A 13,990-nucleotide genomic window follows, 5' to 3' on the forward strand; every position below is an offset into this window, starting at 1 on the left:
TAATTAAATGCTTATACATTTCATAGAATTTTAGAACTATATTCAGATTCAAAGAACACATTAGGGATAAAACAGTATTACATACTAAAATAATATTTATTATAAGAGTATATATTTACTGAAATCACAGAATAATAATTTGCTGATCTAATTATTTTCTAATTCTTTTGCCTTCCTTTGTGCTGCTTCAATTTCTTCTTCAGTTACTGAAGGTTCCAAGCCTAATGCTTTTTCTTCCTTGAAAATAAATTGCAACTGTTTTGCTTTATTACGGTAGAATTCTTTTTGTTGTGCCATCAGTTCCATTTTATATGCATCCAGCTTATCTTGAATGACTTTATCACAGTATTGCTGTGTTAGAAGTCTTAACGAATCTTTTCTTGTCACCATACCAAGTTTCCTATAATTAATTATGAAATGAATGATACAAATAAATCATTATTTCTGCTATTCAATTAATTTCTACTAGTCCTTTTTTTATAATTGTGCATTATCTAGTTCTAATTATTACACAAATAATTTGGAAAGATTAAATGTGATGGGTCACACAGTATATCACATTATTTATCAAATATTATATATTCTTATGCATTCATTACCGTGGAACAGGTTTGTAGATAAGGTTCAAACGTTCAAGGATCCACTCAAATCGTCTATAGTCCCAATTACGCAAAAGCTTAAGAAACTTTTTTCGTTTGTCAATTAATTCTTTTAAACATACTTTCACAGTACTGTTTGTTGGATGTTCTTGCATATATTTCTGGTAGTACTGTATTTGGCTTGTCATTATTGCAACTAAAATGGTACATTATTTATACATGTATTCATCAATATTGTCAAAAGACATTTGCAATATTTTTGTGAAATAAAAATATTATCAATTAAAATATTATTATTTAATGCATAATATAAATGTATAATACAAAAGCTTTTAAATATAATAATGAATTTCTTTTATAAATATTTAAGAGAAATAAACTTACTTTGAGCTTCAACGGAACCATAATCATAAGTGTGTCTTCTCACAAGATTAATTATTTGTTCTCTTTTTGCACGTTTAATTGATTTCAATGGTTGAAATTTCAGACTAAACATCTTTTTTACAATTTCATTTGCACTGCATCATATTAAAAAGTAATTAAATATTTACATTTTACAACAAAAGGCATAATAAAAAGCGTAGAAATTGAGTACTTAATTGTACTTCTTATTTATAACTTTATGAATATATGAATATATTTACTCTTCCATTTCTTTGGAGTCTCGATAACCAACTTTGATTTCAGCTGGGTTTACATCTACACGTATTTCTACATCTCCACTTTGTTTAGGATCTATTTCAGGTATTCTGGCTGGTCGAACCCACTTAATTTTATGATCTTCTACTGAACTAGCATTTCTACTCACATAACCTCCAAATTGATAAATATTTATTTTCGTGCTCACTAATCTCAAACAGTTCGTTGCCAAGTTCATTTTAAATGAGATACTGGTTAGAAAAAGACTAATATAAATTGCGAACAATAGCAATAATTATATTAATAAATAAAAAATGCGGAACTATGACACTGAACTAATACGCCTCATAAACAAGCACATACGTATTACAGAAAGTTCACACGTAGCACTTGTTAGAGTCTATGGCCTATGATCTCCTTTTTTATTTCAATTAAATATCTATTAATTGTTATCACGGTTTCTGAAAGTAGAAAAGCTCTATAACTATTTGGAATTTGGGTTACTCCTCTTTTACCATAAACCGATAAACCTACTGTTGCATTGCTGTATGTGGTATTTTGGAATTGGATAGTACAACTGAATTGTCATCTTTGGATAACCATTGGAGTATTTATCACTTTGTTCAACATGGTGTTAACTTTAAAACGATTCTATTTCCGCAATTCAGAAATAAAAGATAATCATATGATAACAACATAACAATACCTATAAAAGAATTTTGAATTTCGCAGTATATCGAATATCGAACAAGCTATCTCGAAGCATAGGCAGTCACATTATAACATATATATGTAACCTAAAGGCGGGAATCGCAACACTATTTAAGTGCTTCAAATTTGAATAAAAACAAATGTGACGATATTTACGCTATAATTATATCAATTTTGAAAACTTTTGCATTCTACTCTTTCTTTTAATAAATTTTCAATCCCGTATTTAAGTATGGTGATTCATTTTTTAGGAACACTTTTTCGCCATAGAACCTACATAAGTATCATAGATGGGCATGCGTTTTATTGTTGATTGTCGACAAGAGTGAGGGAGGCCAAGTATTTTGGTTAATCGTGCTATGTGTATACGCGTATGAATGTGTGTATGTATTCGCATACATGCACACAAATTACTTAAATACACAGCAAAGGTTTTTGTTTATCAATTACTCCAGCAACGAAGGAAATTATGAGTGACGATGATCGTGACATCGACATTGAGAGTGATGTAAGTTTTTCAAAGTGTCCTTGCAACGAAACGCATTAATAAGGACATTTTTTAGGAAGGTGACGACTCCGACTCTAGGCAGAGACATTCCAGTAATACACAATATTATTCCCAAGTAAGCCTATTCTCTTGTACTACTATTCTTATGGTTACTATTATCGTCTCGTCTTTTTTTTTTGTTAGCTAATTGCTAATTCAAGAATGAGTCATTAGAAACTATGAAGTTTAAGTAATTTTAAGGTTAAGTAGACATTTTTGATAAACTACTGAAAGCTCAGTAGGGAGAAGAATCATTTTTCTATTATTTCTATAAATTATATGAAGTTTTTACGTATTTTTCAATTTTAGTATCTAGGTTTTAGGATATCTTATGCCATGATCACAATTTTGGTAAAATAAGCATTGTAAATAAATTTTTAGGCTGAGAAGCGTGCACATCATAATGCATTGGAACGCAAACGTAGAGACCACATCAAGGACAGCTTTTCCAGCCTTAGAGATTCTGTACCAGCATTGCAAGGAGAAAAAGTTGCAAGCAGAGCCCAGATTCTCAAAAAAGCTGCTGAATATATACAGTTCATGCGGCGTAAAAATACCTCTCACCAACAGGACATTGATGACTTGAAGCGTCAAAACAGTCTTTTGGAATCTCAAAGTAAATATTTTTTACATTATTCTAATTCTATTTAAATCGAATGTTTAGAACAAGCTTTATAAATTACACATAAGTGAAAATAAATATGAATTTATTGACAGTTCGAGCACTTGAGAAAGCAAAGATAACAGGCAACTTTGCAGCAGAGACATGTGAAGTAACAAAGTCAGAAGTACCCATGTCAGGATACAATGATACAGAATCTGAGTCTTCAGACAGTGAAGCTAGTCGGACTGTTCGTCAATCAAAGAAACTGAAAGTCGGAGGCCTCCATCACTGACCTATTGTTTGACTCGATCTTTGTTCTCATCAAACTTATTTCCACAATTGAACTCTATATAAATATTTATTTCCAAACAAGCAGGACATTTGCTCACTATGAGGCAAAAAAAAGGGGGGGAGGGGAGTGAGTTTTGAATGTCTTAGAGCCAGTGTACAAAAACGTACAAAAGATAGATAATGTTATTGCTTAATTCAGGGATAGATATGGAACAATATATTGTGGACATTTTCGAACGACCTTTTAAAACGTTCAATTTATAAATGTGTAGAAAATTTCTAAATCATTTTACCGTCGAAATAATGATTTAATGCGAGTTGATAGTATACACATAATGTTATTAGATATTATTAATTATTTTTAAAATCATATGGATAGAGTAATCAGTGAAATTAGTACTATTTGAAATTTTTAAGCAGATTCAGCTATGCTGGTTATACAAGGTATCTTGTAACCAATAGTACGAACGAAAAAATTCTAATTCCGTGTAAGCAAGTAATTCTACACTGTAGAATAAAATTGATATGTAATTTATTTACAAAAAAAATGAAATTTGGATTTTAATAGTGTACAGGTGCACTAAAATACAATTTTAGGAAGTTTAAAGCAAAAAAATAGTTTTTATTTTTTGTATTTCTTAAGTTTGTAAAAGTGTATAGTTGACAATGGAAAAAATTAAAAGCTGTAAAATACGCAAGACTATAAATGATAAATTCAGATTTTTAACTACATATTTAGTTATAGGGATAATTTTTTGTTGTGGGACTTATGATTATTCAAGTAAACAATCATGAAAATGATATATCTGTATCCAATTTCTATCCAAGCTTGGTTGTAAGAGAGATACAATTTTTTCATATCAGAATTAATGAGTTTACTAATTAAACAGCATTCCTGTTCTAATTAACAGCAAACATGCTGGATTAGATCAGTTTATTATAGGAAATAGATATGTACTTGTAGTTTACAATTCAAATGTAGCAGCAAATCATGTGTGAATTTAATAAGTTTGTTCTTATTTTATGGTAGTTTTATTTACAATTTTATAAAACTTTGATTATCATAGTTACTTTGTAATAAAGTTAACAGTATATAGTATCTTACATTATTGCATATAATGTTTATACTTGATATTGTTCTAATTTTTAGACATCCATAACTATTACAATAGCTTTAATTAACTCATTCTGAAAGTACCAGAAGTTTTCACTTAAACATGTGTGAACACTTCAAATATATTGACCAATTTGGTGGATGGCTAATTCCAGTTTTCATAATTCAAATATAATTAAAATATTAGGTAGTATTAGCTATTTGCAATTATGTTATATTGACAATATACATTGGTGCATTTGTAACAGAGAAAAATTTAAATCTCATTTTCTTGAAGTGAGGTATACCAAAATTCTATTTTCTAAGTTGAATTATTTTGTTTATGTAGAAACTATGCATTACCTTTTTTGCTATTGGTTACGAGAGACTTTATTATTTGTTACTTTTAATTGCAGATAAAATTTCTTGACTTTATAGTTACTCATATGATTAATCATTGTTTAACTATAAATTGACTGGAGATTGTCGAATTATTTTATTAATGGAGTAAAATTTAAGATTATTTTGTTATTTTGAACAAGAATTTAATTATATGAATGAAAATTTTAATATCAGGTAAATAATAAAATTCTAAAAAAATTCTGTGGACTAATTTATTTCAAAGCATACAGATATGTGTGTATGATTATATATTCCTAATATTTAGTTTATTTTTACGTTAATAATGAATATATGTAATTTATACTGTTGTAAACACGTTCTATATATAAAATTTTGTAATGTAATTACCACGCAGTTTTAAAAAGTTTGAATAAGATTTGAATCGAAATTTGTATTTATGCCGCGGTTTTCAGCCATCTTGTATAGCAAAACTGGAGCTGCCATCTACAATGTGTCGCAACAGGTAAAACGTAATTATCAAAAATTTTATATCATGTCGTATTCAGTGTATACAAACTTTCCTTTAAGTATATAAATCAGTGACAACAATTGGTAACAATATTTACAATTAATACAATTATAACAATTATGACTACAATTGGTAATAATATTTTAAAGTGAAAATCCTAGGGATCTTTCTTTTTAGAAGAAAGTCACACACGATAAGAGCCAACTTCGAAGCCGTCAAAAGCACGTGGTTACTTATGCACCGATTTCAACGTTTCTGTGAAGTGCACATGTGATTCAATTACTATTTTCTTAAACATGCTTCGACAAAGCATAACTTCTTTTATTGAAAGAAAAAATAGCTATGAACAAAAACTTGGATATTATGGAAAAGATAAGGTAAACTTAATTTAAAATGTACTCAAAAACTTTTATTTCTTAAAATATTGTTTGTTCTTATTTTGAGTTTTTTCAATTATTTCTTGTTATAAACTTTCATGTCATGAGTTTGTTTATTGCTTTGCATAAATTACTTATTTAGTGGTAGTTATTAAAGGTTGTTCTGTGTATTTAGGATTATAATAATATACTTTTTTAGTGCACTGATTTGTCTGTTGTGATACTCATTTTAATCACTATGAAATTTTTCAATTTATTTGGCAAAGAATTAAGATTTCTGTGTGAAGATTAGAATTTAAAGCATTTTGTTGCAGGTGTCTAAGCAGAATGATCACAGAAAAATATTAGATATTTTGAGTGAATTTTTGATGGAACCTGAATCCACAAAAGATGTTGCAGAATGTTTTCCACAACTTTTGCCTGCTTTAATTTCCATGAGTATTATCATGGATAAAGTTACTTCTGATGATGGTGATGCTGTTCATAAATTAAATTCTGTTGTGTTAGGGAAACTTGTTTCTATGAATCCTGACTTGTTAACGTAAGTATCTTGAATGCTTATTTGTTTATTGTTTAAAATAACGAAAATAATGTAAATGTTTAATTATAGATTTGTTGTACGTTATTTTGATATCAATCCAGCGCCATTTGAATCTATAGATGAGGACTACAGTCCTTCTTTAAAGAAACATAATAGAAGAAAAGTATCATCCTTGAAGGAAATTTCTGATTATGAACTAGTAATTGCTTGCTATGATATTCTGTGTAGCGCACCAATGCACTTTAAGTATGCATGGAATTGGTCAAAATTCTACAAGTATTTGTCAGCTATGGACGAAGCTGTTAGATGGTAAGTTTATGGTACAGCTTATATTAAAATACTGTAGTACTATTTCGTACATAAATTGATCAATACAGAAGCTAATTAAATGAGATTAATATTAAAAACAATTTATTATTATAAAATAAATAAACTATCATTGAAATTCATTATGAAAAAAGCAACTTAAATATGTTAAGGAACTAGGAATTTTATTAATTATCATTTTTTATGTTTTTTTAGGGTAGCAATGAATTGCATCACTATCGTATTAGGAATGTCAGAATCCTGTTATCTATCTCACGTAGATAATTTTACTCTGAAGAGCCAACAGTTCTCTACCGAACGTAAAATAGTTAATTACAATAGTGTAACATCCACAAAAAGTGAAGAAATGGAAATATTTAATGACCAAAAATCAGTAGTGTCTATAGCAGGAATTTTGCTTCCAATTTTCAAGAAATTTAAGCCTGAAAATGAATTTAATTTAGTTCCAGTACCATCGACGCGTAGAAATTTACAAAATCTAGCTCTGGCAGTATCTTCCAATAAGTGTGTATGTTTACAAGGCCCAGTAGGCTCTGGAAAAACTGCATTAGTCGATTTTCTAGCTAGGGCAACAGGTCATGATGTTCAAAACTTTGCCAAAGTGCAATTGGGTGATCAAACAGACTCTAAAATGTTGCTAGGAATGTATAGATGTACAGACATTCCTGGTGAATTTCTGTGGCAACCAGGAATTCTGACAGAAGCTGTATTATCTGGCAAGTGGTTGCTCCTTGAAGACATTGACTGTGCTGCAACAGATGTTATCAGTGTTATTGGACACCTTGTAAAGACTAAAACATTATCAGTCCCAGGATATAGAGACTGTATACGCGTGAAGAGTGGATTTCAGTTGTTCGTTACTATGAGATCAGCTTCTGAAGGCACGTCAAGACCTCTTCAAGTATCTGTTCCCTTTCAGAAACATTGGTCTTGCATTAATGTAGAACCATTATCCAAAGAAGAGCTTGTAACAGTTGTTCAAACTCTATATCCATTGCTGCATACAATAGCCACAAGAATCGTTGATGTGTTTCTATTGTTTTCTGCCGGCAATCATGACGATGTTGTGAGTAATGTGAGAAACACTAGACAAATTTCTACGAGGGACTTAATTAAATGGTGCTCAAGAGCTGTTGTTGATTTCGATGTATCTTCGCCTGTGTCTGCGCTGAAGATCTTTCAAGATGCGTTGGATGTTTTCTGCTATTCTGTTCCTAATCGTGGTATGTAAAATATTTACTAAATATATTTCTGATTCTATAAAAGATGTATTTATTTTTATTGCAGAGCAGAGACTAAATTTAGCAATTGCAGTAGCCCATAAGTTGGGTATTGTGAAGACAAAAGCGGAGTATTTTTGTACAATGCATAAGCCATCGATAAACTTTTACAAAGAGAGTCTTGTTATAGGAAGAGCGAAATTAGAGATTCATAAATCCAGTAAAGTAAAGGTGGAGTCCAGAAACTTAAACTTTTCTTATACCAGACCATCTGTATGTCTTCTAGAGAGAATAGCTAGTTGTATTATTCAAAAGGAGCCTGTTCTTCTTGTTGGAGAGACAGGAACAGGGAAAACAAGTTGCGTTCAATATCTCGCGCAAATAATTGGGCGTAAATTGATAGTGATTAACATGAACCAACAGAGCGAAAGCACAGACTTACTTGGTGGTTACAAACCAGTAGATCTGAAGCTTCTGATCTTCCCCATTCGTGAGGAATTTGAAATTTTATTTCGATCCTATTTCGCAATTGAACCGAATAAAAAGTTTCTGTCTCACGTAGGACGTTGTTTCGAAGAGAAAAGGTGGAAGACCTTGACTGGTTTAATGATTCACAGTACCAGCGCAGCGATAAAGAGACTAAAGATGTCCCCGGATAGCGAAGAAAAAGTAGAAGTTTTAAAAAAGTGGGAAAATATGGCGAAGAAGTTAGAGAAACTTCAGACTCAAGTACAAAGTCAGTACTCATTAGCATTTTCTTTCGTGGAGGGTGGTTTAGTAAAAGCGTTGAAAAATGGAGATTGGGTGTTATTGGATGAGATTAACTTAGCCAATGCAGAAACCTTAGAGTGTCTGTCTGGATTATTGGAGGGATCGTGTGGGTCATTATCTTTGCTGGAGCGTGGAGACAAGGAGCCAATCAAAAGGCATCCAGACTTTGCAATCTTTGCTTGCATGAATCCAGCTACAGATGTTGGAAAGAAAGACCTCCCCATAGGAATTAGAAACAGATTCACAGAATTCTTCATAGATGAAATCACAGAAAAACCAGATTTGCAGCTTCTAATAAGTTTCTACATGAAGGATTTGAATCTCTCACCAGAGAAAATTGATAGCATTGTTAAGTTCTACTTAAACGTTAGAAAAGAAGCTGAAACTAAACTTCTGGATGGAACTGGACACAAACCTCATTATAGTTTAAGAACCCTCTGTCGAGCACTAACTGTGGCTGCACAGAATCCTTGTGGAAATGTCTTGAGATCTCTGTACGAGGCATTTTGCTTGAGTTTTTTGACACAGTTGGATAGCAATTCTTATCCATTGATGCAAAGAATAATTGTGAAGACTGTTTTGGGCGATAAAAGTGTGAACGCAATTCTAGGGACTCCAATACCAAGGCCACACAATGGGTCTAATGAAAACTTTATCTGTTTCGAAGGGTATTGGATTCTCAGAGGCCATCTCGAGCCGCAGATTCCAGAGAACTATATACTCACAGAAACAGTCAAACAGAATTTGAAAGATTTAGTGCGAGTAGTGTCTATTGGTAAAATGCCCATACTATTACAAGGTGATACGTCCGTGGGAAAGACTAGTTTGATAACTTACTTGGCCAAGGCCTCAGGGAATATGTGTGTGAGAATTAACAATCACGAGCACACGGACCTTCAAGAGTATGTTGGCACTTATGTAGCCGATTGCACTGGAAAATTAGTCTTCAAAGAAGGCATTTTAGTAGATGCAATGCGGAGAGGATATTGGATAATTCTAGATGAGTTAAATTTAGCACCGAGTGATGTATTAGAAGCCTTGAATAGGGTCCTCGACGATAACAGGGAACTATACATTGCAGAAACTCAAGAAGTAGTCAAAGCTCATGAGAATTTCATGCTTTTTGCTACTCAAAATCCTCCAGGATTGTATGGTGGAAGGAAAATACTTTCGCGAGCCTTTAGAAATAGGTTTGTTGAACTGCATTTCGATGAGATTCCATCGAAAGAGCTTCAAGTAATATTGCACAAGAGATGTAAAATACCAGAATCATATTGCAAGCAAATAATTAGTGTAATGACAGATCTTCAAATTCGAAGAAAGAGCACTGCAACTTTTGCGGGGAAGAAAGGGTTCATTACTCTGAGAGATCTTTTCCGATGGGGTGAAAGATACCGTCTGGCACCAGACACTGGGAGAACCCTGTACGATTGGAGCCAGCATCTAGCTGATGAAGGATATTTAGTTCTGTCCTCGAAAGCCCGTCAACCAGAGGAGCATTCAGAAATCATACAGGTTTTGAAAAAGCATTTGAGAAGAGATGTCGATCCAGATTCTTTATTTTCACTATCTGAGAAAACTTCCACTGTTACTAGATCAATTTTGGAATCCCTTTTATCGAAAAAGGTTCCAGGATTTGAGCATATAGTTTGGACCTTCCAGATGCGTAAAATGGCAGTGCTTCTGACAAAAGCCTGTGACTTTAAAGAGCCAGTTCTTCTTATTGGTGAAACAGGAGGAGGCAAGACTACGGTTTGCCAACTGTTATCAGCTATTAGACAGCAAGAACTAAGTATTGTCAATTGTCATATGCATACAGAGGCTTCAGATTTTCTAGGGAACCTTCGACCAGTTAGAGACCACAGAGAAAGTCAGAAGTTGTTTGAATGGGTAGATGGTCCTTTAGTGAAAGCCATGAGAAATGGAGGCTTCTTTCTGGTAGACGAAATTTCATTAGCTGATGATAGTGTTCTTGAAAGATTGAATTCTCTCTTAGAACCGGAAAGGAATCTTCTGATTGCGGAGAAGCCTTCAACTGAAGAGAACGCGATTGTCAGTGCGCATGAAGATTTTATTTTTGTTGGTACAATGAATCCCAGTGGCGATTATGGAAAGAAAGAACTCTCGCCAGCCCTTAGAAATAGATTCACTGAAATCTGGTGTGAAGGTGTTGCTTCTTCAACTGATCTTAAATGTATAATGGTTCACAATTTACATGAAGAATTCAAGGAAAACGTTTCCACTGCAATAATAGAGTTTCTTCAGTGGCTACAAGGAACAGAAATAGGGAGGAAACTTGTTGTTAGTGTTAGAGACGTATTAACATGGGTCAACTTTGTTAACTCTTGTAAAGGATTGGAAATAGGAGATATCTTTTTCCATGGTGCAGCATTGAGCTACATTGATGGTCTTGGGTCAGGCCTGACAGCAAGTGAGAATCCAAAGAAGTTTAAAGATTTTAAGGACTCCTTGTTGAAATTTATTGAACATCAAGTCCAAAACACGTTGAAGTCAAAGTTGACATTAAACTGTGAGGAATCTAGCATTGAAAATGACGAAGACAAATTTGGAATTCATCCTTTCTACATAAAAAAAGGGAATGAGAAGATTCCTGAGAACATAAAATTCACTTTTGCTTGTCCAACGACTAAGAAGAATACTTTGAAAATCTTACGTGCTTTGCAACTGAAAAAGCCAATTTTATTGGAGGGAAGTCCAGGCGTCGGGAAAACTAGTCTAATCTCTGCGCTTGCTAGAGCATCTGGGCACAGGTTTCTTAGAATAAATCTCAGCGATCAAACAGTAAGTGTTTTTTGGTCATAATTATTATAATACTGTAATTATTAATTTTAAATTTCTCATAGGATATTTCTGATTTATTTGGAGCTGATTTGCCAGTAGAGGGAGGAAAACCTGGTGAATTCTCTTGGAGAGATGGCCCTTTTCTAAGAGCTCTCAAAAATGGGGATTGGATACTCCTTGATGAACTAAATTTGGCTTCTCAGTCAGTTCTTGAAGGATTGAATGCTTGTTTCGATCATCGTGGAGTAATATACATTCCAGAATTGGCAATGACTTTTAATGTAAAGCCAAGTACTCGGCTATTTGGTTGCCAGAATCCTTTCCGCCAAGGTGGAGCTAGAAGAGGCCTTCCAAAGTCTTTTCTAAATCGTTTTACACAAGTGAGTAAAAATAATATATAAGTAACTTTGGTAAATATTGCTCAATAAATTAATTTTCTGTTTTTCAGGTTTTTGTGGACATTCTTGAAAGAACAGACCTGCAATACATTCTGGAGACACAATTTCCAGAACTACCTGGTGATTTACTAAGTCAGATGATTACATTTAATGAAAAATTGAATTCTGAGGTGGGGATTCTCTGGGCTCACTCAGGGTCTCCCTGGGAGATGAACCTTAGAGACCTGACCAGGTGGTGTGAAGCGACAATGACTGATTATAAACAAAATCTGAAGAAATCCTTTAATCCTGGAAAGGGTGCTCAGTTACTTTACGTTGATAGAATGAGAACACTGAAAGACAAACAGAAGGTATTTATCATTTTATATTTATTATAATAAAGCACTGACTACTAACCATAATGTACTACTTAGAAGTTTGTTTAATTATAGGTAATACAGATATACCAGGAAATATTCTCACAGAATGAGTACTCTTTACCAGATACAGAATTTCCAATTCACTTGATGAAAGAAAAGATTCTCCTGGGAGATGAAATGCTGAGTCGAGGAGATGCCACAGTATATGAAGACAATGATTTGTTGCTCCTCAGGGACCAAAAAACTGCCCTTAGGAGTCTTGCTCAGTGTGTTAACATGAATTGGATGACAATCGTGGTAAGTGTCATTTAAAATAAATCTTTGTAAAGTTGCTTTAGTCTTATGATTCATTAGTTACATAGTTTTCATTGTATGGTACCTTTTTTATGATAGATTGGACCCTTTGGAAGTGGAAAAAGCAGTCTGGTTCATCTTCTTGCAAATCTGGCGGGTCAGAAGCTGAAAACAATTGCTGTGAATACTGCGATGGACATTGCGGATATTTTAGGAGGCTTCGAACAAGTGAGTCATTTTATAACAATTGTATTTTTTTTTGTTTCAATTCATCTGGGTTTTATAGTTTATTAACTTATCGCATGCTTAAAATTCATTTAAACGAAATTATATTTTTTAATCTGAAGAAAATTTAACATTTTATAAAAAAAAAGGATTGATATAATTCCTAAAAATATAAAGTATAGATAACATAGGATGGAGGAACAGATAGATGGAGAAGCTAGTAGACATAATCTATCTTTATTTACACATTTAAACATCCATTAGTTTTAACTTAAATAGTGCTTGTATAATTACAATACAAATATTGCAGTTATTCTTTCAAACAATTTCTATACACTTTACTAATTCATCAGGCACAATTAATGAAGTTGACTTAGTGTCCTTACACAATTCTTTGTCTAACATTTACTTGTTAATAATTAATAGTTAAACTTACTCGTAAAATTCTTTTTCTCTATTCCTATTAAAGTCTTTTGAGAAAAATTGACATTGTTTCAGGGATTTTTCAGACTTACTTTGACTTTGGCAAATGAATTTCAATTTAGTTTATTAATCTACTGGAATATCAATTTATTGCATACATCATTAATCAATTAAATTCATCTAGATCAATACACTTTGTTTAATTGACACAATAGTAAAAAGAATTAACAAATATTCTAAAATAGTCTTATTTTGTTACAAAAGATTAATAATAATAGCATTGTACATATTAGAAGATCTTATAACTTCAATTACTTTCAACCCTTTGCGGTTCTGTGCTATTATTTTAAGAATAGAAGTATATCCACTGTTTTGATTTGTTGAAACTAATGGAAAACCAGTTTCACAGAAACCATACAGTGGTTTATTGTGAACTATGTCGTTGAAGTATATTTATCTGCTTCAATAGAAAGTGTTTTTGAAACACATGGGATATTTTTGTGAGGACAGGTGCAGTCTAATGCATCATGCAGTCTCTGCTCATATTTGCTGTAATCTCAGAAATTGCATACAAAATCCTAGCTCATTTAATTCTCTGCAATTGTAAATGCAGTATTGGGGAAAGTAGTTGAAATAAAAATAAATAGTTGTAAATAAATAGATTTATTTCTTGAACTACTGTAGGATATTTCAGACAAAGTGTTATTTGAAATGTGATCTGCTTAAATTAGAAATATTGAAGTGTATATATATTTTAACAGTAACTTACTTATATAAATACAGTTTTGAAATAAGATAATATATTTTTTAAGTAAGTCGAAATAAATTGGATGTAACAAATACTAATCTGTTGAAAAGAGAGGACCGCAAAGGGTAAAGGCAATGTTTCCATTTATTT

General features: G+C 32.3%; 3 protein-coding genes across 7 annotated transcripts in view; 2 read left to right on the forward strand and 1 right to left on the reverse strand.

The window, feature by feature from the left end:
• Positions 1-77: 77 nt before the first annotated feature.
• On the reverse strand, positions 78-1,816 carry Bonsai (28S ribosomal protein S15, mitochondrial). 4 transcript variants are annotated; one of them, XM_076387525.1, is made up of 5 exons: positions 1,773-1,816; positions 1,244-1,699; positions 984-1,117; positions 600-795; positions 78-400 (listed from the first exon to the last, which is right to left on the reverse strand). In XM_076387525.1, the coding sequence occupies exons 2-5, from the start codon at positions 1,474-1,476 to the stop codon at positions 148-150; spliced, it is 816 nt and encodes a 271-aa protein (XP_076243640.1). In that variant the 5' UTR covers positions 1,477-1,699; positions 1,773-1,816; the 3' UTR covers positions 78-147. The 4 variants fall into 4 exon arrangements, with proteins under 4 accessions (XP_076243640.1, XP_076243641.1, XP_076243642.1 ...); XM_076387526.1 differs by lacking the exon at positions 1,773-1,816 and having other exon boundaries at positions 1,244-1,489; positions 1,575-1,745; XM_076387527.1 differs by lacking the exon at positions 1,773-1,816 and having other exon boundaries at positions 1,244-1,489; positions 1,602-1,734.
• Positions 1,817-2,301: 485 nt separating this feature from the next.
• Positions 2,302-4,412, forward strand: Max (MYC associated factor X). 2 transcript variants are annotated; one of them, XM_076386677.1, is made up of 4 exons: positions 2,302-2,457; positions 2,513-2,572; positions 2,878-3,112; positions 3,187-4,412. In XM_076386677.1, exons 1-4 carry the CDS (start codon positions 2,419-2,421, stop codon positions 3,390-3,392), a joined length of 540 nt encoding a protein of 179 aa, XP_076242792.1. In that variant the 5' UTR covers positions 2,302-2,418; the 3' UTR covers positions 3,393-4,412. The 2 variants fall into 2 exon arrangements, with proteins under 2 accessions (XP_076242792.1, XP_076242793.1); XM_076386678.1 differs by having other exon boundaries at positions 3,214-4,412.
• A 1,239-nt stretch (positions 4,413-5,651) lies between these two features.
• The window catches only part of LOC143184419 (midasin), a 45,667-nt gene continuing 37,328 nt past the window's right edge, over positions 5,652-13,990 (forward strand). The window contains exons 1-9 of the mRNA XM_076386629.1: positions 5,652-5,732; positions 6,047-6,273; positions 6,343-6,582; positions 6,796-7,823; positions 7,888-11,393; positions 11,456-11,773; positions 11,842-12,141; positions 12,223-12,447; positions 12,544-12,672. Coding sequence (XP_076242744.1) covers positions 5,652-5,732; positions 6,047-6,273; positions 6,343-6,582; positions 6,796-7,823; positions 7,888-11,393; positions 11,456-11,773; positions 11,842-12,141; positions 12,223-12,447; positions 12,544-12,672 — 6,054 coding nt within the window. The remainder of the gene's footprint in view (positions 5,733-6,046; positions 6,274-6,342; positions 6,583-6,795; positions 7,824-7,887; positions 11,394-11,455; positions 11,774-11,841; positions 12,142-12,222; positions 12,448-12,543; positions 12,673-13,990) is intronic.

Source organism: Calliopsis andreniformis, chromosome 10 (assembly GCF_051401765.1).
Source record: "Calliopsis andreniformis isolate RMS-2024a chromosome 10, iyCalAndr_principal, whole genome shotgun sequence".
Classification (NCBI taxonomy): domain Eukaryota; kingdom Metazoa; phylum Arthropoda; class Insecta; order Hymenoptera; family Andrenidae; genus Calliopsis; species Calliopsis andreniformis.